At 44.5% G+C, this 22097-nt stretch overlaps 1 protein-coding gene across 4 annotated transcripts in view; it reads right to left on the bottom strand.

Moving 5' to 3' along the window:
* The window catches only part of MGMT (O-6-methylguanine-DNA methyltransferase), a 276471-nt gene that overhangs the window by 170006 nt on the left and 84368 nt on the right, over positions 1-22097 (bottom strand). The window contains exon 1 of one of the 4 annotated variants that reach the window (XM_015460790.3): positions 13761-13942. The exons of the other annotated variants lie outside the window; for them this stretch is intronic. Within the exon in view, the coding sequence (XP_015316276.1) occupies positions 13761-13867 (107 nt within the window). The 5' untranslated portion in view covers positions 13868-13942. Of the gene's footprint in view, positions 1-13760; positions 13943-22097 lie in introns of those variants that run through there. 4 annotated transcript variants of the gene reach the window in all.

The following is a 22097-nucleotide window of genomic DNA, read 5'->3' as shown; positions in this document are numbered from 1 at the left end:
TGATCATATGCTCCACTTAGAAGCGAAATAAAAGCATGTCTGTACAAAGACTTACACAAATGTCCATAGCAGCTTTATCTGTAACAGTCAAAACTGGGCGGAACCCCCACTATACAACAGATTCGGGATAAACACCTCTTATACCCTGAAATGGAACACTATCCAGAAACAAAGGAATGAATGGCTTACTGGTGCACACAACATAGATAAGTCCAAAAATAAGCATGCTGGAAAGAGGACAGATGGCATGGTTCCACTTTTAAAGCTCCAAGATTCTACATGTATTAAACATACATGACAATATACATAGTCCATTATTAACTTTCAGAAAATGCAAACTGATGTGTAGTGAAGACAGAGATATGGGGATGCAGGAGCAGGGAAGGGAAAAGAGGGGCATCACAAAGGTGTAAGAGGGGTGACGGAGACATTTTGATTCTGTAATGCATGTCCAAGTATGTCAAACCATATACTTTAAACACAGGTACTTACTTTCTAATGTCATCCAGATCTCTAAAATACTGTTTTTGAGAATCTAAATAGCTTATAGACTATGCCCCCTGTGGCCAACTATAATTTTAACACCCAATAAGCAGTTCTATTTTAAAGAAAAACCCAGCTCATCATTCCCAGCTCCATTATTTGCCTCTATGTTATACAACGAGCACAATTTCATACCCACTCTGATGGTTAAAACCCAAAAGACAAGAACAAGTGCTGCTAAGTATGTAAAAACCTGCAGCCCTCATACGCTGCTGATTGCTGTTCGGCTGCTAAGTTGTATGCAACTCGTTGTGACCCCGTGGACTGCAGTATGCCAGGATCTCGTCCTTCATTATTGCCCAGAGTCTGTTCAAACTCCATGTCCATTCAGTCGGTGATACCATCCCGCCATCTCATCCTCTGTCACCCCTTTCTCCATCCGCCCTCAATCCTTCCCAGCATCAGGGACTTTTACAATGAATCAGCTCTTTGCATCAGGTGGCCAAAATATTGGAGCTTCAGCATCAGTCCTTCCAGTGAACATTCAGGATTGATTTCCTTTCATATTTACTGGTTTAATCTTCTTGTTGTTCAAGGGACTCTTAAGAATCTTCTGAAAAAGAAAAAGAAAAAAAGAGTCTTCTGCACCACAATTAGAAACCATCAATTTTTCAGGATCAAGCCAAACCATCAGCCTTCTTTATGGTCCGATTCTCACAACTGTACATGACGACTGGAAAAACCACAGCTTTGACCACACGGACCTCTGTCAGCAAAGTGATGCCTCTGCTTTCTAATCCCGTGTCTAGGGCTGTCATAGCTTTTCTTTCAAAGAGCAAGCATCTTTTAATTTCAGAGCTGCAGTCACTGTACGCAGTGATTTTGGAGCCCAGTAAACTCTGCCACTGTTTCCACTGTTTCTCCATCTATTTGCCATGAAGTGATAGGACTGGATGCCATGCTCTTAGATTTCTGAATGCTGAGTTTTAGGTCAGGTTTTTCACTCTCCTTTTTCACTTTCATCAAGAGGCTCTTTAGTTCCTCTTCACTTTCTGCCATAAGGGTGGTGTCATCTGCATATCTGAGTATATTGATATTTCTCCCAGCAATCTTGATTCCAGCTTGTGATTCATCCAGCCCAGCATTTTGCATAATGTACTCCACACAGAAGTTAAATAAGCGACCCCATGGACTGTACAGTTCATGGAATTCTCCAGGCTAGAAGACTGGAGTGAGTAGCCTTTCCCTTCTCCAGGGCATCTTCCCAACCCAGGGATCAAAGCCAGGTCCCTCACATTGCAGACAAATTCTTTACCAGCTGAGCTACAAGGGAAGCCCAAGAATACTGGAGTGGGTAGCCTATCCCTTTCTCCAGCAGATCTTCCTGTCCCAGGAATTAAATGGGTCTCCTGCATTGCAGGTGGATTTTTTACCAACTGAGCTATCAGGAAAGCCCAGTTAAATAAGCAGGGTGACAATATACAGCCTCGATGTACTCCTTTCCCAATTTGGAACCAGTCCATTGTTCCATGTCTGGTTCTAACTGTTGCTTCTTGATCTGCATACAGGTTTCTCAGGAGGCAGGTCAGGTGGTCTGGTATTCCCATCTCTTTCAGAATTTTCCAGTTTGTTGTGATCCACACAAAGGCTTTTAGCATAGTCACTGAAACAGAAGTAAAATGTTCTTCTGGAACTCCCTTGCTTTTTCTGTGTTCCAAGGGATGCTGGCAATTTGCTCTCTGGTTTCTCTGACTTCTCTAAATCTAGCTCGTACATCTTGAAGTTCTTGGTTCATGTACTGCTAACATCTAGCTTGAAGGATTTTGAGCATAATTATCTTTCCTGGAGAACCCCATGAACAGTATGCTGTAGATAGGAATGTTAAATGGTACAGCTGTTTGGAAGTTCCTCAGAATGCTAAATATAGACTTGCCATCAGTTCAGTTCAGTCGCTCAGTCGTGTCCGACTCTGCGACCCCATGAACCACAGCACGCCAGGCTTCCCTGTCCATCACCAACTCCCGGAGTCCACCCAAAAAACAGGACCCAGCAATTCTACTCCTCAGAATCTACTCAAAGGAAATGAAAACATATAGGCACACAAATGACGGCCCGTGAATGTTCCCAGCAGCATGATTCACAAGAGCGAAAACACCCACAACTGGCAAATAGATGAAGCGTGGCATATCCATGCCATGGGATACTGCTCGTAACAAGGAACGAAGTATTGAAATACGCTTCACACGTACGAACTTTGAAAACATTTAAGTGAAAAAAGCCAGATATAAAAGGCCAAATACTAAATGATTTCATTTACCTGAAATGTGCACAACATCCAAATTCATAGAGACAGAAACAGACTAGCGGTTGCCTGAGGCCAAGGAGAGAGGAAAGGGAGTGGCTGCTAATAGGTGAGAGGATCCTATTTTGGGGCAGGATGTGCTAAAATTAGACCATGCTTATGATGTATACAACTCTATTAAAGTCCACTAAACTGTATACTTTAAATGAGTACATTTTAGGCTATGTAAAATATCTCCATATAGTATAAAATCAGTAAAATTAAATCTCTCACACACACACTCACAAAAGAAGGTAAAGATGAAGAAACAGCCATACATGCTTAATTAAATGTGAAATCTCCTGATTTCTATGTGTTGGCAATTAAAATTTCAGATGCCTACCAGGCCCCGATAGGCAGGCCAGATAGGACCTGCCCGCGCCATCCCACCAGTGGAGCAGGAGCTCGCCACTGCTCGGGGCCGTGAACCAAAGGGCACAGCTCTCGGGCTGCTTTTCGGCAGGAGCCCCCTAGCAGCCACGCTCTCCAGTCCTACCAAGGGGCCTTCCCTGCCCATCTCATAGCGGCTGTGCACGCCTGCCCGCAGCCCACTCCCTGCCCTGTGCGCTCCACCACGGCCAACACCGGGCCACCGCTCCACGCACACGCTACCTCCTGCTCTGCAGCAGGCTCCCTGGCTCCATCCGAGGCCAAGTCTCAGGCTCGGCTGGCCAGCTTCCACCTCAGGGTGTTGTACTTGTCCTCTGTGCCACACCGACACACGAGCACATCACGTATTCCCCCTTTCTCCTTCCAGCTCTCCAGAGCAAAGTCCAGGGTTAGTCTGTGGGGTCTCACACACACGGCAGGCCCATGAACGGTGACAGAATGCGCTTCCCTCGCCTGGAGAGGAGACAGCACTGGAGTGGGGAGGGCAGTGCTGGCAGTGCAGACGGGTCGGCAGCACAGACCGTCACACGCTCACTCCAAGGCCACACAAGCAGCCTTGCTCCCTGCACAGAGACGCAGGGCCCTTCCCCAGAGAGAGAGGGATGCGGCTAGACACAGGCAGGAAATGCTGAGACGCAGTTCGGGATGGACCAAAACCACGCCCCTGGGTCGCCACCTGTCAGGAGGGAGTCACACTCGGTACCACAGCAGGGAGAGTCTGCTGCCCCTTCAGCTTGGAACTACACGAGCAGCAAAGGGTCATCCGAAGTACGTCCACAGCTCAAGGGAGAAGCAGCAACCACAAAGTACCTGCCTTACAAAAACACCCGACTGGTGAATGACTCGCTTCATTTCTAAGTTTCCTTTATAAATTTCCAAGGAACCCCAAAAGATTACCTCTAAAAACGATGAATTAGGTCCTCAGATGATAAGGGATCTTTTGCTGTCTTTATATTTATGTTGATTTTACAATAATTGTTTGTTGTTAGATTGGCTAAATGTTTAGCTATTTGAATTTCCATCTGATGTTAATTTAACTTATTACTACACGTTAAATCAAGCACACCCAAGGCAGTTTCACAAGAGCTTCCAACACACTGTTTACTCTGGCTGCCTTGTTTGAGGGATCCACGCAGGCCTCTTTTCTCCCCATTGTTACGGAGGGAAGACAACCTTGCAGAAAGATATTTTTTTCCCCTCAAGATTGTTCATCTTTTGTGTTAGCAATCTGTCTTTGAGGAAAGATAGAATAAAGCCGATATTTAGGTATATCAAGTGATTCAGTGCAAGCATCTCTCAAAACCATGATCAATATTCTCATGTTTTTAGGACTCTTTTCAGTCATAAATATCTTTCCTCTAAGAAAGAAATAACTCTCCTTTCGGTCAACAGTCCCTGCAGTCGATATGAAGTCAGCAGCAGCCATACCAGCACGGCAGGCCCGGGTGCACAGAGGAACCGTGTTTTCACCCGAGGGCCAAGGCAGGATGGTGCACTGAAACCTAAGTGCTTCACTCAGAGAAGAAAAACTGCAAAGAGAATATAAATATACCAAACAGCAACGATGGGGAGAAGTTTTTTATTCTGAAGCATTAACATCATTTGCATTAACAATTATCTCACATCTTACTTTTTTCCTCTCAACTTCACCAAAAAATAAAAGATTGATTTTTATCATTTTCAAATAAATGTGTAACAACCTTTTACAAATTAAAATCTAAAAAGGTTGCAGAGGTTGTAAGGAAAAGGAACTTTTAAAAAGCACACAAATGTTTTAAGAAGTTAATGCTAGCAAAATACATCCAGTATTACATTACTTACAATGTAATCTTTTAAACGCCTGCCAGCTACCTATTGGAAGAGGAAAGCTGTGATCAATACTCTGTACTGAGTTAACAGGAATCACAACCCTGGAAAGGTCTTGTTTAAACAAATCCACCAGTAACACACCCCCTTCTCATCAGCTCAGTCACAAAACCGATGCACAGGGCTGCTGCAAGACCACCAGTAGGGGGCAGCCCTGAGCACACAGTCAGAAGAGGCCTGCAGGAGGGGAGGGTCGTCACTGGAAACGCAGCCCACTGCTGGTCACCATCATAGGGACCCTTTGTGTCCTTTGTAAACAGTCTTCCAAAACTCGTGACAGAAAAGGAACCATTTAAAACGAATGTTAAAAAGAAGCCTCCCCTGTCCTGGGCGGACCAGCACGTCACCTCAGCAGCTGAGATGACGTGCTGAGCCGTCTCTGCTCCCGTTCTTTGCAGGCCGGCACAGTGCCTCCCACAAAATGCCGGTATGCAGTATAAATTAAAGAGAAAGCCGCCTGGCTACACTTTTCATGTTTGTTTTAATTTTAAGGATTGAGGCTGTTGGAAGATAAACTGGTGCTTTAAAATATTTTGCCAAAGAATCTACTGAAACAATTTTTGTGTGTATCCACATCACCACGAAGTACTGTGAGCATTATCACAAAGGTTTTATGACACTTAGAGACTGTCCTCAGTGCTGTGCTGCACAGCATGTAGGATCCTAGTTCCCTGACCAGGGATCGAACCCATGCTTGCTGCATTGGAAGCACGGAGTCCTAACCACCGGGTCACCAAGGAAGTCCTGAAAGGAAATACTTTTCTTAACAGCCTCAGAGATTCTCATTCTGAGAAGAGTCTGCATACTGGCACGTAGCCAACATTCTCATGCTGACATCTGGACCTGACTGCCTGCATCTTTGTCCGTCATTTCATCAGAAATCCGATTCACTCAAACCAGCCAGAGATGGGAGTAACACGAAGGTGACTGACGTGAAACACAATCTCTTTGGTGGAAGACACCACCAAGATCTGGGTCATCAGGAACTGGGGACAAGGTCCTGCCCCCTAGAAAACGGAGCCCCACAGGTGATGATGCCGTACCTGCAACCCCTGCCTATAATTAATTAATTAATTAAGATGTGTTTCAGTATAGTTATAATGATTTAAAATTCATGGTCTAAAATCACAATTACTTAACACTAAAGGCTTTCCTGGTGGCTCAGATGGTAAAGCATCTGCCTACAATGCGGGAGACCTGGGTTTGATCCCTGGGTTGGGAAGATCTCCTAGAGAAGGAAATGGCAACCCACTCCAGTACTCTTGCCTGGAAAATCCCATGGACAGAGAGACTGGTAGGCTACAGTCCATGTGGTCACAAAGAGTCAGACATGACTGAGCGACTGTCTTGAACTTGAAAGGTACTTAGGTAATCCTAATCATTCTAACAGATTAGGATGACTTAAATCATCCTAACTTACTTATGGGCTTCCCTGGTGGCTCAAAGTAAAGAATCTGCCAGCCAATGCATAAGTGGGTTCGATCCCTGGGTCAGGAAGATCCTCTGGAGGAGGAAACGGCAACCCACTCCAGTATTCCTGCCTGGGAAACGCCATGGACAGAGGAGCCTGGCAGGCTACAGTCCATAGGGTTGCAAACAGTTGGACACAACTGAGTAACTGAACACACAGGCACATATGCACAGAAAGCACCTTTAAAAAGGAAGCTAATTTGCTATAAGGTTAAAAGAGACTGTGATAGTGATAAGATGCTTTACGTGAGCCTCATGGTAACCACAAGAGATCAAGAGAGTAAGAAAGGAAAAAAGTAATTAAAAAACAACTAGAAAACAATCAATAAAATGACAACAGTAAGCCCATAGCTATCAATAACTACTTACAATATGAATGGACTAAATTCTCCAATCAAAACACACAGAAAACCTAGACAGACTTTTTTTAAAAGACCAAATGATAAGCAGTCTTTAAATGATTCACTTCATCAGTAAGGACATACAGACTGAATGTAAAAGGATGGAAAATATATTCTAAGCCAATGAAGCAGGATTAGCAGTACTTAGGTTACACAAAGTAGATTTTAATCCAAAGACTGTAGCAAGAGACAAAGGTCATTATATAATAAAGGGGTCAGTTCATCAAAAGGATAGGATATTTGTAAATATTATGCATCCAGCATAGGAGCACCTAAATGTAGAAAGCAAATATTAACAAATCCAAAGGAAGAAGCAGACAACAATGCAATGACAATGATGTTGCTGTTGTTCAGTCACTAAGCTGTGTCCAGCTCTCTGTGACCCCATGGACTGTAGCATTCCAGGCTTCTCTGCCCTTGACTGTATCTTGGGAGTTTGCTCACACTCATGTCCATTGAGTCAGTGATGCCATTCAACCATCTCATAATCTGTCAGCCCCTTCTCCTGCCCTCAGTGTTCCCCAGCATCAGGGTCTTTTCCAATGGGTTGGCTCTTTGCATCAGGTGGCCAAAGTATTGGAGCATCAGCATCAGCCTTTCTAAAGAATATTCAGGGTTTATTTCCTATAGGATTGACTGGTTCTTCTCCTCACTATCCAAGGGATTCTCATGAGTCTTCTCCAGCACAATTCGAAAGCATCAATTCTTCAGCTTAACTCAGACAATAACAATAGGGACTTCAATACCCCATTTTCAACAACATTTCTGTCTAGATCACCTAGATAGAAAATCAGTAAAGAAATATTGAACTTAAACTACACATTAGACCAGATGGCCCTAATAGACATTTACAAAACATTCCACTCAACAAAAGCAAGATATACATTCTTCATAAGTACACATGAAACATTTTCCAGAACGGATCATATGTTAGGGCAAAAAAAGAGTCTTAATAAATTTAACTGAACACTGAAATCACACCAAGCATCTTTTCTAACCACAATACTGTGAAGCTAGGAATCAATTACAAGAAGAAAATGCAAAGTTCACAAATACGTGGAAATTAAACAACATACTTCAACAAATGAGTCAAAGAAGAAATCAGAAGAAATAAAGTTTCTTGAGATAAACGAAAATGGAAACACAACTTAGCAGAATTTATGGTGTGCAACAAAAGCAATTCTAAGAGGGAAATTTATAGCTCTCAACACTTAAGGAAAAAAGATCTCAAATAACAACCTACTTTTTCATTTCAAGGAAGCAGAAAAAGAACAAACTAAGTCCAAAGTTAGAAGGAAGAAAACATAGGAATCAGAGCAGAAGTAACAACTAGGGACTAAAAAGGCTAATAAACAGTGGAGAGTAAGACCTGGTTTTTTTTTAAGAGATAAAAAATATAAACGAAACTTTAGCTAGACTTACCGAAAAGAAATAGACCCGAAAGTTTAACGAGGAGACATTATGACTGATACCACAGAAATAAGAAGGGTGAGAGACTACTATGAACAATGAAACAAAAACTGAACGACTGATTCCGATTCCTGGAAACATACAACCTATCAGGATAGCATCATGAAGCAATAGAAAGCCTGAAGAAACCAATTACTGGGGGGAGAGATTACATCAGTAACCAAAAACTTATCATTAGAGAAATGTCCAGGACAAGATGGCCTCACTAGTGAATTTTACAGAACCAATAACAGTCCTTTTCAAATTCTTCCAAAAAACTGAAGAAGAGGAAACATCTCCTCATTTTATGAGGCAAGCATTACCCTGAGACCAAAGCCAGACAAGGACTCTGCAAGTAAAGGAAATTACCAACCAATACTCCTGATGAACACTGATGCAAAAATCCTAAACAAAGGATTATCAAACTGAACCCAAAAACACACTGAAAGAATCATTCACCACGACCAGGGGGAGGTTATTCCAGGGCTGCAAGCATGCTTCAATATACACAAACCCACGTGGACCACACACAAGATGAAGTCCAAGATGAAGGAAAAGCATTTGACAAAATTCAACTTCCTTTTATGATATGATAAAACCCTTAACAAACTAGTTACAGGAGCAACATATCTTAATATAATGAAGTCCATACATGACAAGCCTATAGCTAACACCAGACTGGATGAGAAGAGCTGAAAGCTTTTCTTTGAAGATCAGAAACAAGAAAAGAATGCCCATTCTCATCCCTTTTATTCAACATACTACTGGAACTTCTAGAAAGAGTAATTAGCTAGAAATAAAGGATATCCAAATTAGGAAGATGTAAAATTTTCTGTATGAAAAGGACATCATAAAGGTTCCACCAAATAACTGAGAATAAATGATTTCAGTAAAGTTTCAGGATACAAAATCAATTTAAAAAATAAGTTGCATTTATAAACATCAACAATGAACTATGAGAAAGAGAAATTTTTTAAAATCCCATTTATAATATCATCAAAAAAGGAATACACTTAACCAAGGGGCTCAAAGATCTATACACATTGAAAACTATAAGGCACTGAAACATGAAATAAAAGACACAGATGAAAAGGTATCAGGATTCATCAATCAGAAAATTCAGTACTGTTACAACATCCATACTACCCAAAGCAACCTACTGATACAATGCAATCCCTATCAAAAAGCTAATGATATTTTTCACAGAAACAGAAAACATTCTAAAATTTGCATAGAATCACAAAAGATTCCAAAAAGCCAACACAGTCTTAAGAACAAAGCTAGAGGCATCACATGCCTGGATTTCAAACTATATTCCAAAGCACGAGTGATCCAAACAGTATGGTCTCTGTATAAAAACGGAATAGAGAACCAGAAATAAACCTAAACACAGTGGTCAGCTGATCTTCAACGATGGAGCCGATGATTTACAGTGGAGAAAAGACAGCCCTCCAGGAGAGGAGACTGCGGGAACTGGACAGCTCTATGCAACAGAAGAAAACTGGACCCCTACCTTACATCATATACAGCAATCAACTCAAAGTGGATGAAACACTTTAACATCACACCTGAAACCATAAAATTCTAAGAAGAAAATACAGGTGGTAAGCTTCTTGATGTCAGCCTAGGCAATGACTTTTTGACACCAAATGCAAACAATCAACAACTGGGACTACGTCAAACTACAAAGCTGCACAGCAAAGGGAACAATGAAATGGAAAGGCAGCCTACCGAGTGGAAGACAATATTTGCAAACCACACATCCAATACAGGGTTACTACCCAAAATACCCAAGGCACTCATAAACAGCAAAACAAAACAAAAAATACCCAAATAACCAGTGTAACAAGAGGCGAAGGACCTAAATAGATGTTTCCAATGACGACATACAAATGGCCAACAAATCTGTGAGAAGATGGTCAACATCACTAATCATCAGAGAAAGGCAAATCAAAACTACTATGAGTTATCACCTGATACCTGTTAGGATGTCCAGGATGTCAAAAAGACAAGAGGTAACAAATGCTGGCACAGATATGGAGAAAAGGGAACCCTTGTGCACAGCTGTTGAGGCTGTAAACTGTTACAGCCAGTATGGAAAACAGTATGGAAGTTCCTCAAGAAAAACAGAACTACCATATATATGACCCAGCAATTCCACTTCTGAGCATATAACCAGAGGAAATGAAATCATCAAACTCACATTTGTTCTCCCTGTTTGTTGCTCCATTACTCACAACAGCCAAGCCGTGGAGACAACCTAAATGTCCAGTAAGGGACAAGCAGGCAGAATGTCTATGTACATATATATATAAATGCAGTGGGATATTATGTTTATATACAATAGCAAGAAAAAAGGAGGAAATCCTGACATTTGCCACGACATGGTTGAACCTGGAGGGCCTGACACTAAGTGAAATGAACAAGACAAAGACAAAGCCTGCCTGCTTACACTTGAAGTTATTTTATGAATAAGGTCTGAGGAGCTCCTGGTGACTACAGTTGATAACACTGTTATATATCTGAGATTTGCTGAAGAGTAGAAGTTAAAGGTTCTCTCTCACACACACACAAAGCTAAATACATGAGCTGAAGGATGTGCTAATAGAGAGTGGAATACTCTCATAATGCATATCTATTCATATATCAAGTCATCACACTGTATATTTTAAATACTTTCAGTTCAGTTAGTCATGTCCGACTCTTTGCAACCCCATGAACTGCAGCACGCCAGGCCTCCCTGTCCATCACCAACTCCCAGAGCCCACCCAAACCCATGTCCATTGAGTCGGTGATGCCATCCAACCATCTCATCCTCTGTCATCTCCTCCTGCCCTCAATCCTTCCCAGCATCAGTCTTTTCAAATCAGTCACATCCTTGCATCAGGTGGCCAAAGATTTGGAGTTTAAGCTTCAACATCAGTCCTTCCAATGAACACCCAGGACTGATCTCCTTTAGGATGGACTGGTTGGATCGCCTTGCAGTCCACTCAAGAGTGTTCTCCAACACCACAGTTCAAAAGCATTAATTCACTGGCGCTCAGTTTTCTTGATACTCCAACTCTCACATCCATACATGACCACTGGAAAAACCATAGCCTTGACTAGACGGACCTTTGTTGACAAAGCAATGTCTCTGCTTTTGAATATGTTGTCTAGGTTGGTCATAACTTTCCTTCCAAGGAGCAAGCGTCTTTTAATTTCATGGCTACAATCACCATCTGCAGTGATTCTGGAGCCCAGGAAAATAAAGACTGACACTGTTTCCACTGTTTCCCCATCTATTTCCCATAAAGTGATGGGATCGGATGCCATGATCTTAGTTTTCTGAATGTTAAGCTTTAAGCCAACTCTTTCATTCTCCTCTTTCACTTTCATCAAGAGGCTCTTTAGTTAGTCTTCACTTTCTGCCGTAAGGGTGGTGTCATCTGCATATCTGAGGTTATTGATATTTCTCCTGGCAATCTTGATTCCAGCTTGTGCTTCATCCAGCCCAGCATTTCTCATGAAGTACTCTGCATAGAAGTTAAATAAGCAGCGTGACAATAGACAGCCTTGACGTACTCCTTTCCTATTTGGAACCAGTCTGTTGTTCCATATCCAGTTCTAACTGTTGCTTCCTGACCTGCGTACAGGTTTCTCAACAGGCAGATCAGGTGGTCTGGTATTCCCATCTCTTTCAGAATTTTCCACAGTTTATTGTGATCCACACAGTCAAAGGCTTTGGCATGGTCAATAAAGCAGAAATAGATGTTTTTCTGGAACTCTCTTGCTTTTTCGATGATCCAGCGGATGTTGGCAATTCGATCTCTGGTTCCTCTGCCTTTTCTAAAACCAGCCTGAACATCTGAAGTTCATGGTTCAACTATTGCTGAAGCCTGGCTTGGAGAATTTTGAGCATTACTTTATTAGCGTGTGAGATGAGTACAATACCTTACAATATGTCAATTATACTTCAATAAGCATGGAAAAAAGAAAGTTATGAATAAACGACCTCCTTAAAGTAGGAAAGGCTGCCCAGGACAGGCCAAATCTCAGTAATGGTTCTCACTGAAAACTACATGATTTTTACATGCTTAATAACCCACAAAAGTTTGTGTTTATTTACTCTAAAAAGTCTTTTAAAGGGATATTGTCCCCCGCAAAGGTCAAGAAGCAATTTCAAACTATTTGCTGAAACTTTAGCAAGTGAATTCTGTAAATGAAGATAATAGTCACAAATAAATAACTATCACAGGGGACAGATTAACACTTAGAAATTCAATCAATCCCAAGATTTCAGGGAATGCTTGCTTTACTTACTTGTTGAGGTCACATGACATTTTGCTCTTGGTATGCCACTGCAAAACTAAATACAGGAATGGGCTAGAATTTTTTGCCTCCTTCAAAATGACTTAGGATTGCTTAAAGATAAGAAAATTTAACTATCAAAATTATAAAACCACCTATTATGGATCCAAAGAAAACAGTCTCAATCTAATGGTCTTACAAGAATTCTTATTATAACATATGTAGATTTTATACTCTTAAAATATGCATTTATCAGGTACTGTAAAAAAAAATATGGTCAAGGATTAGATAATAAACTACAAAACAGCATGCAGTTTTTTCTTCTATCTTTGTAAAATGTGTATAGCCAAAAGTAGAGCAATTCAAAAAATTTGTTTAACAATTTGGATGAAAATAAAGATGGGTTCCAACTAAACCTTTAAAAAATTTTGTGAAAATGAAACCAAGAAAGCAACAGAAAATAAGCATGGATGGCTACCAACATATACATGTATGTGTATACATATATATAATAAATGTAAACAAATCTTTTATTAAGAATTCCATGATACTCAGAAACCAAGATTTGAAAATGTGACTACAATTATATCAATGTAAACCCAGCGTTAATTTCTAGGCAATAGTTTTGACACATGTGCCATGGTTCCGTACACTGTTATCAGAAGAAACTGCGTGAGCGCTGTGTTAGAACTCTATGTGCTATCTTTGCAGCTTTTCTGTAAATTGAAAATTTTTCCAAAATAAGTTAAAGTCTGACTATATAAAAAAATTAAATCTCTCTTAAAAAAATCCATGGAAAGTATCCAAATAGAAATGACAGTCTTTAATATGCAAACTCAGAAAGATAAAGACAACAAACAGCCCGCTGGGCAAACAAGCAAACGTCTCACTAAGGAAACACAAGTGACCGATGGACAGAAGGGAAGACGCGCGACCTTCCTCAAGTACAAGGTAAAAATTAAAGTCATGAAGCAATTTGAAGAGATCTAAGGTTTTAATGCTACTGCTCAGAATTTATTCTACACAGACTTATACAAAGCACACAGAGATGTCTGTATAAAGATACTCACAATAAATGTCGCTTTAAATAGCTCCAAAGCAAACAAAGACCAAAACGCCAAGGAGAGTCCACACACATGAATGGGGCATTAAGATGAGAGAAATGTTGGTGCGTCATTTAGATGAATACACAGAAAGTACCAGTCACTGAAAAAAGCAGCCATGTCCATCACACTATGTGAGAGCACTATCCGCGGGCACAGTCTGTATTCCAAATCATAATTAATTGAGAATTGTATTTCAAAATGCTTTTTCACATAAAATATATTGTGTTTCACAGAATATTAATACTGATGCCAAGCGGAAAGATTTACTTGTCACAGTTTATTTCTATTAATCAGTGTCCACAGAATCCAGTATACTAAACTATTTTACTTAGTTTTAATTTCTGAGAAACTGGGAAGAAATAACAAGCTTTCAGAGAATAATGACATGTGTGAACAGTAGTCAACTTCCCAGAAGACACATCCAGGACTTCCAAGTAAGGTTATTACAGGAAGATGATGTTGACTGACCTGACCAATTAAACTGGGGTCTTTTTAAGCCAACTGACTTAATTTACTTGAATTATACATTTTCTGAAAAATAACCTTACTGTGTTCCTCTAAGATTTGAAGGAGAAATGTGAGTACATATATTATGAAATTACAGGTTCCCCACGACAAAGTTTTAGTGAAACTGTATGTTCACCTTAGTATTAACACCACTCCTAACATAACTTGATGTAAACAAATCCCAACTAAAAATTTAACTGGAAGTTAAATGAATGTTCTTTCAAACTCTGATATCTGCACAAATTAAAAAAAAAAGCAAAAACACACTCAGACTGGAAGCATGGTTTGGATACATTTATCAACCCCAGATGTACTTACTGTAGGAAGATTATAGCTTAATTAAAGCCCTGGCAGGGTCAGTAATGTTCATATGCAAGATGTCTCCACCGAGTGTCACTTGGGTACAATCAATTAAAATGCACCATGAATTGTGAAATGGAAAACTCCAAAACAAGAGTCTGTTGTCACACAAGGTTTTTGCATGCATTAAGAGGTTAATTTATATTTTGTTCTGGTGCATGCGTGTAACAGTAATATTTATATCAGATATTCATAGCTTACTTAGATGACTGATATCAATTTCTCTTCATAATATGACCAGCAAATAAACCACACCGCAGTTCTAATATCCAGAAACAACATGTGACAAGGCCCCTAAAACATTTCTGTTTTGGACCTCACAGGCTAAATTGCTTTTGCTGGCCCCTTCCACCTCTCAGCATGGTTGACAGACAAATTGATCGAAACATTGGAAAATAATATGCTTGCAAAATTTCTCTGGGTGAGTTTTCAGTCTTTTGAATTTTTCATACAAGAACAAAATGAAAGATTGCCTCCTTGATTTTTCCTCCATTATGCGGCCCCATCTTATGTACTACAGGAACATACAATACTTCAAACAGCAGCAATACGTTGTAAACAGAATGTGTAACATTTTTCATAAAACACCCAAGCTGTGTGAAGTTTAAGAGACTGGGTAGCAGGCATCTTTGCCCTGAGATTATGTTGTTCAATTATAATGAATTCATACATTTGAAGCTGCCTTAGGGCCTCTCATTAGACGTAGGGGCGTTTATTACAGGAAAGATTGCCTGTACCATTTAAGAAGGAAGAAGGCTGGGTGATTTGATTAGAAATGTTGACAGTTGAGGTGTGTAAAGAATGTCATTCACGCACATTTTCCAACTTCAATATTAGGATCCTTCATTTTTTATGACTTCTGTAAAGCCCCTTTGAACTGCAGACAGGGGAACCAGGAGAAAACTTTCCATAGAGTGTACTGCACGCACTAACAGCATGACCTGATTTCCAGGTGACTTGTTACCCTTGAGTGTGCAGAAATCACTTCACAGGCAAAGAAATTATAACAAAAGCAACATCCTAATTACACGAGCCACACATACCCAAGGACGGGCGGTAAACAGGAGCACCTTCCTGTGTGACAGGAGCAGACACCTCGGCCCCCAAGTAACCGTATTCACCTCCACTTTCTGTTCTTCAGACACCTCCAGGCCCTCAGGCTCTTACAGAATTTTAAATTAATGTCTATAGCATTACAGGAGACGCAGAGTCCTCATACATTTAAATTTACACCTCATGAAAATTCTTATTAACTAAATTTTTCCCTCAATACTCGCAGGTCAAGAATCGATGAATAGTCAATTTTTTTCAGTCAAAATTAAACAAATCATAAAAAATGGCATAATTTTCAGCATTGCAGATTAGATTTAGTGGGCAATATCTGCCAGATATGAAAAACAGAGCTCATTATGTTGCACTAAAGTAAGTTTCACTGCAGTGTTTTTATTTCACTTCGTCAGCCTCACCACTTTTGGTAAGTTCACTACGATCTTTCACAAAATAACCTGGTTTGAAAACAGACTTCGCAGCTCCCTGTCCCGATGCCCCGGAACATGCGGTAACCCCGGAAGGAGGCGGGGGGGTGGAGCTGCCGACCTCGAGCGCCCCACCCCTGACCACCGGCCTGAGACCACAGGCGCCCAGACTTCCAGAGCACTGCGCCAACAAAGTCAGGGCCACAGTGGTGTTTGGTGGGTGCTTCCCAAACAAAAATCTTCGCTCAGAATATGAAGGAACACGGCAGCCCTTTGTCCCTACTCAAAGCCTTTAATTTCTATTCTATTTGGACTCAGGTCTGATTATGAGTTAATGACAACAAGACCCAGGTCAACACACCAGAAGGAACACAGGACAGGCCAGCCAACAGCACCAGCGTGTGGGCGTGTGCAGGGAGGTGCGGCCGGGGGGCAAACACCACTTGGTGAAGAGAAAGGAAAACACCCCTCGAAGGGAGAAGCATGTCAGCTCTAGCTCCGTGCTCAGTCTACACTCACCACCGACAGCGAGCCCTGCTTAAGCAGGCAAGGAATGAAGTGACATTCTCATGATACGACTGAAGGGCAAAAAACCCACAAGTGTTTGTGTGAAAAACCCACAAGTGTTCTTTTTGTCTTTTAAAGCAAAAAGCAACTTACAACCTGTGAACACACCTCAGTCGGGACTCCGGAGGACAACCGCGCTCTGTCAAGAACAGGTCCTCCCGGGGCGCCTGGCGTGTGCACAGCCGTGCTGCCCAGGACAGAGCGCTCCTTCAGGCTGAACCAGAAACACTTCTCTAAAAACGCCCTGCAGTCCCTCCCATCCCTTCCCCCAGTGTAGGTGAGGCCAGCAAGCACACGGGTGTCTCCTCAACGTGTCCGTGACCCAAGGATGTTAGCTCTCAGGCTAAAATAACGCTTCTTCTGTGGCCGAGCCCACAGGGGACAGGACGGTGGCACAGAACTTACTCAGGAAAGCGTACAGGAGGGTGAGGCTTGTCATCACGCCTGACGGGAGCGGTGCAGGGACTCAGCCAGACTGGAAGGCAGCTTTTGACCTGGACCAGTTAGCTAGTTATTACATAAACCTGAGTCAGGCTGCTGCCTCAGGGCGAATCTGGGCTGGGTCTCCTCGAGCCATCCACTGTCTAACACCAGCCAGGCTGCGGACTAAAACCATCAGCACCGCTCTCTCACCCCACCACGACCACCAGCATTACCACTACTGAGCCCGCGTTTGTGACCCCACCACATCTGAACCCTGCAGGGCAAGCACAGTGCCACCTGCCAGAGTTGGTGAGTGGCAAGAGCTGGAGTCGAGCCCAGCAGCCTGACTCTGATGCTCCGATCTCACTCTGGGTGGATGAGCTAGCGGACACACCCAGGCCCGTCTCACGCGTAACAGTACAATACAGAGCTCCCAGTGAGACGACCTGTGAAACACGGAGCATAGTTTCTATGCAAGTAACGGTGGAACACGCTGAAAACCTAGATTCCAGGAATCTAGTCTGACCAACAGAATATGAAGAGTGCTGGGTGGGGCTGCTGCAGCTCTGGAAGGGAGAAGGCAGTCCTTTGAAAGAGGGCACAGCAAGGCACAGCTGGTGGCTTCAGGTAGGAGGTGGGCGGAAGAGCTGGCAGAAGCGGCGGGAGAGCCAGCCAGCCCCTCGTCTCCTCCAGACCTGCCGAAAGCAACCAATGGAACCACCTCCCAGGAAGCTACGGTTACAGAGGACTTTTAAAAAAAGACTTGGCTTTTTTTTTTGACAGCCTGTAAGAATTGTCACCAATGGCAAATTTCTCGAATTTCTCCCAAGCATCTCAAGTTTTATAGCTTTTTAAAAAACTATTATATAATCAAGTTTTGGACCAAGACCATTTTTTTTTTAACTTAGAGGAGCACAGTAGATGTTCTTTGGTGTACTCCTCGGAAATGTCTGCTTCTTCCCTGCCTCTCAAATCCCAGGATGTGTGTCCTGTGCAGAGGTCCCGGAGTGAGACCTCCTAACAAGAATACCAAGAGAAAGGAGCCCCAAAGCCCCAGGACATCGCTATTGTCCTGATTTGTAAACCCTACTTCATGCCAGGACAGCACCAAAATAGTACTTCAAATAGTAGAAATAACATTATAATCATAGTTCAAAAAAGACACACGAACTGAAAGCAAGAAACCCAGAGGACACACAGTGCCCAGTCTCACCTCTTGGGCTCAAAATCTAAAACTAAAGCACGCTTAAGGTGATGTCTATGTTTAACAACAGCCAGGGCTTCTCAGCCCATTCCGGACTTCTATACTTTTAAATATAGTTGGTTTGCATTTAAAGCAGGAGTCTGTGTCTCTAAACTGTTTATTTTGCTTCAGTATGCCTTAAAGTGCCACACTGCTTAATATCTTGGAAAAGCTACTGTGTGGAACAGTAGCATTCTTAAGTTAGGAGTGACAAATCCGAGAAAACCTCTACAATTTGGCTTCCATATCTCTGAATTGGTATTTCAATGACAGATGTTTGTTGCGGCAAAAACCTCTGTCAGAACAAAATTAGGTGATCTATCATTTTAAGATATGGTCTTCATATACTGTTTACTCGAAGATATCACTTGCCTCAAGCCAATTTTGACCAAGAACATTTTGTGATATGGAAGTGATTTGTATATCATCATTTTTGTGATAAATGTAGCTCTTGAACACAAAATAACCTACCATTCCACAGTATTACAGTTAAAACTCCTCCTCCAGTAAATCTGCACTAGTCCTTTTATTACTACCAAGACACTGCATGTAGGCTCCAGCAGATTTTTCCCCTTGAATAAGATTTCTACTTGTCTGCCTTTGCACTGGGTGTAGGATTTCTAACCCACTGTCAAGGCACCCTAAACCCTACCCTCTCCCCAGCTCCTGAAGCTTCTTAGGGTCATGGTGCCTTCCTGGAGGACTCCTGCAGTTTTACGGCCCTTGGTGGCACTTGCCAAGCTGCCGCTGCTCCCTGGCAGGGTGAACAAAGCCATGAGCCATCTAGAAAGCCCTCCCCGGGGCCCAGGATGGGGACATGGGGTAGGATGGGCATGGGGTGGGGACGGCTAGGAGCAGTGACTGATCCAGGGACAATAATGTTCCTCCGGGAGGTGGCTGTGAAATGTGGAGGTGACAGGCCTGCACACCAAACACGCACACAGGCTGGAGGAGGCCGAGAGCGGGGCAGTGGGCGCCACGGGTCAGAGGAGACCCAAGCTCAAAAAAGGGCACTTGCTTCTAATGAAAAGGAAAACAGAGTGGCTCTGCTCCTCCCTTTTCCAGGATTCTAAACCTGAGAACACCCGGAGGAATGTACTGCCACCCTGAGCCAAGGCCTCGTGACACGAGCTCGGGTGAAGCGAAAATGACCAGCACCATTTATAACAGTTACACTCGCCCGCCAGGCGCAGGGGGATGGCACTTCCCTGGTACTGATCACCGACAATGATGGATGACTCAACCTGGCACTCAGTCTCACTGTGCCAACCGCCCCCAATGCAACAGCCCCACCGCAGCCGCTTGCGGGTGTCGGTCCTGGTGCCGGGCACCCAGGCCCCAGGGCAGCCCCGTCACCCACGGAACAGAACTGTGCCATGACTGGAAGGACAGCCCACTCATCCGCACACCTGATTACCAAATACTGGCCAAGTAGCCCATTTCACAAGAGCAAGAGATGATACAGAAAAGGCAAAAATTTCAAGGATATTTAATGCCTTATATCCTAAAATCTAGGATGGTCTCAAAAGCGCATCCGCATGTGCGTACAAACCACAGCACAGCGCTCCCTTTGCGTCAGCCCTGTACGCCGTCTCACCTGACGACTGAGTGCAGAGTCAGGACGTCACATGTAAGGTGAGGTACCCCCTGGTGCACAGCATCCTGCGAGGAACCCGGCTGGGGCCCCAAGTGGAGAAAGTGGCATGGCCTTCGCCCTTGTAGAACTCACCCGGCCAGGAGACGGCACTGCCAGCGTTTCTGAAACCTGAGCATGGACAGTCACGGGTGCGCGTGGAGGGCCTCGCGGGACACCTGCACCATGGAATGCCAAGTACTACTGAGGCTTCTCAGGGCCCCTCAAGGTGTCAGGCATTCCAAGAGGCAGAGAAGACAGGAAAACACTTCCCCAGGGAGGAGGTGAGAGTGAGTGAGGATACAGAGAGGAGCAGGGCGCCGGCAGGGCTGGTGGCCATGAGGAGCACTGAAGGGCCAGAGCAAGGCAAGACGACAGGCGCGAGTCAGGACAGGAACAACCGCACAGAGCGGTGTGGACACAGAAGGGACACGACCGCAGCTCCTGGGGGAGCCAAAGCTGGGGTAAGAGCCACGAGGACCCCACACAAGTCAGCGACTGCTTAGGAGCAACCGCCTCAAACGGAGTGACTTCACACCAGGTTTAGCTCCTGGTTCGCCTGCCAGCAACTTGAGCTGAGCAGTTCTGATGGTCCTGCCTGGGATGACGTGCGTGGCAGCAGGAAGCTGGCAAATCCCTGGGGCCCGGGGCCCACCCAGGAGGACCCTCCCCCCATCTGGCTGGAGGGGCTGCTGCGCCCCTGTCCGCCTCAGGGGCAGCGCGGCCCCTTCCCTGGAGGCCTCAGGACTCCCAGAAGGTTCGGGCAGAAGCAGCACAGCCCCCAAGCCCGGCCATAAACAGCCACGCTCCACAGGCCAGCCCAGAGCCCAGGGTGGACTCACACACTCACCCTCAGTGAGAGCAGGTCCCAAAATGCTCCCCTTGGAGAGGTCTGCTTGCAGAGCTGGCCTTGGGCCCTTGGATTGGGGGCAGGTGCCCACCACTCCATGAGCAGGGTGACTCACTGCGCTGGAGCGCTCCGAAAAAGCCACGTGCTTCCTCACGCAGCAGTCACACACCTGAACTCCGTGGGGCTTGGCATCTGGAACCTGGGGATGTACTACACAGAGGAAGCTGATGTGAGCAGCCCTCATTAAACCCCCACTGCCGAGTCTCTACAGAGCCTCCCTGGCAGACCACAGTCCACACGTGTGGTGACAACTTGCAGCTGCAGGAGCCACTGTCCCATGCAGCTCTGGGAAGCTGGAAGCCTGGGTCCACTTCCTCCAGACCTGGTCCCCGTTCCTTTCCCCTTTGTTTGTATTGTAGGGGCTGTGTGTCCTCTTCCTGCAGTAAATCACAGCTGTGGGGTGGTCCTCCCAGGGCCCTCAGTACAGCGGTGAGGTGCTGTGTCCCTGCCGAGTGGTACGAGAACAGGAGAGGAAAGGATGGCTGTGGATCCTCGTGTGACGCTGCCTCCGTCCCTAAGCAAGGGGCACTGACGGCCTACTCCAGACGGGGCCTCATGGGCCAAAGAAGGGTGAGGGTCCGGGGGAGGGAGACCACGAGCAGAGGGGGGCGCCCCTCAGAGAGCAGGGACGTGGGAAGCCAGGATGAGAGGGTCCCAGTGCACCAGAGCCAGGCGCTCCCACCACTGAGGCCCACCGGAAAGGCAGCCTGCAGGGAATGGAAGAACAAGAGAAGCAGCCGCGGTCTGTTTATCCGTTCAGATCTGCGGATCAAGAAGCAGAGCTGCCCCCTCGCAGTTCCATTCAGCCAAGGGGCCTTTCTTTCCCTTCCCCCCTGCTCCCAGCACCCAGTCACCCGGGCAGGAGGCAGGGACTCCCAAACTCAGCCCTGCACCTCTGGAGGCAGCAGAGCCAAGCAGGGCCTGGCTCTTCCCTGACCCCTGCCCCGGAGAGCTGACCTAATGGCAGCCTGACAGCAGGAGACGCTGGCGGGGAGCAAAGCTGGGCCCCCAAGAGGGCCAGTGAGGTGTCGCCTGCAACAGAGCTCAGACCTCAGTGCAGCCCGCCTTGGGCGCAGTCAGGCCCCTCCCCCCGCCCCACCTCGGCAGGGCCCCTAACCTCCATGCTCCAGGGCCCAAAACTGGCTGAAGAGCCCCAGGTAGTCCAGGGGCTCAGGGCCTTCCG

The sequence above is a fragment of the Bos taurus genome, chromosome 26, assembly GCF_002263795.3.
Source record: "Bos taurus isolate L1 Dominette 01449 registration number 42190680 breed Hereford chromosome 26, ARS-UCD2.0, whole genome shotgun sequence".
NCBI lineage: Eukaryota > Metazoa > Chordata > Mammalia > Artiodactyla > Bovidae > Bos > Bos taurus.
This window is presented reverse-complemented; position numbering and strand designations above follow the sequence as displayed.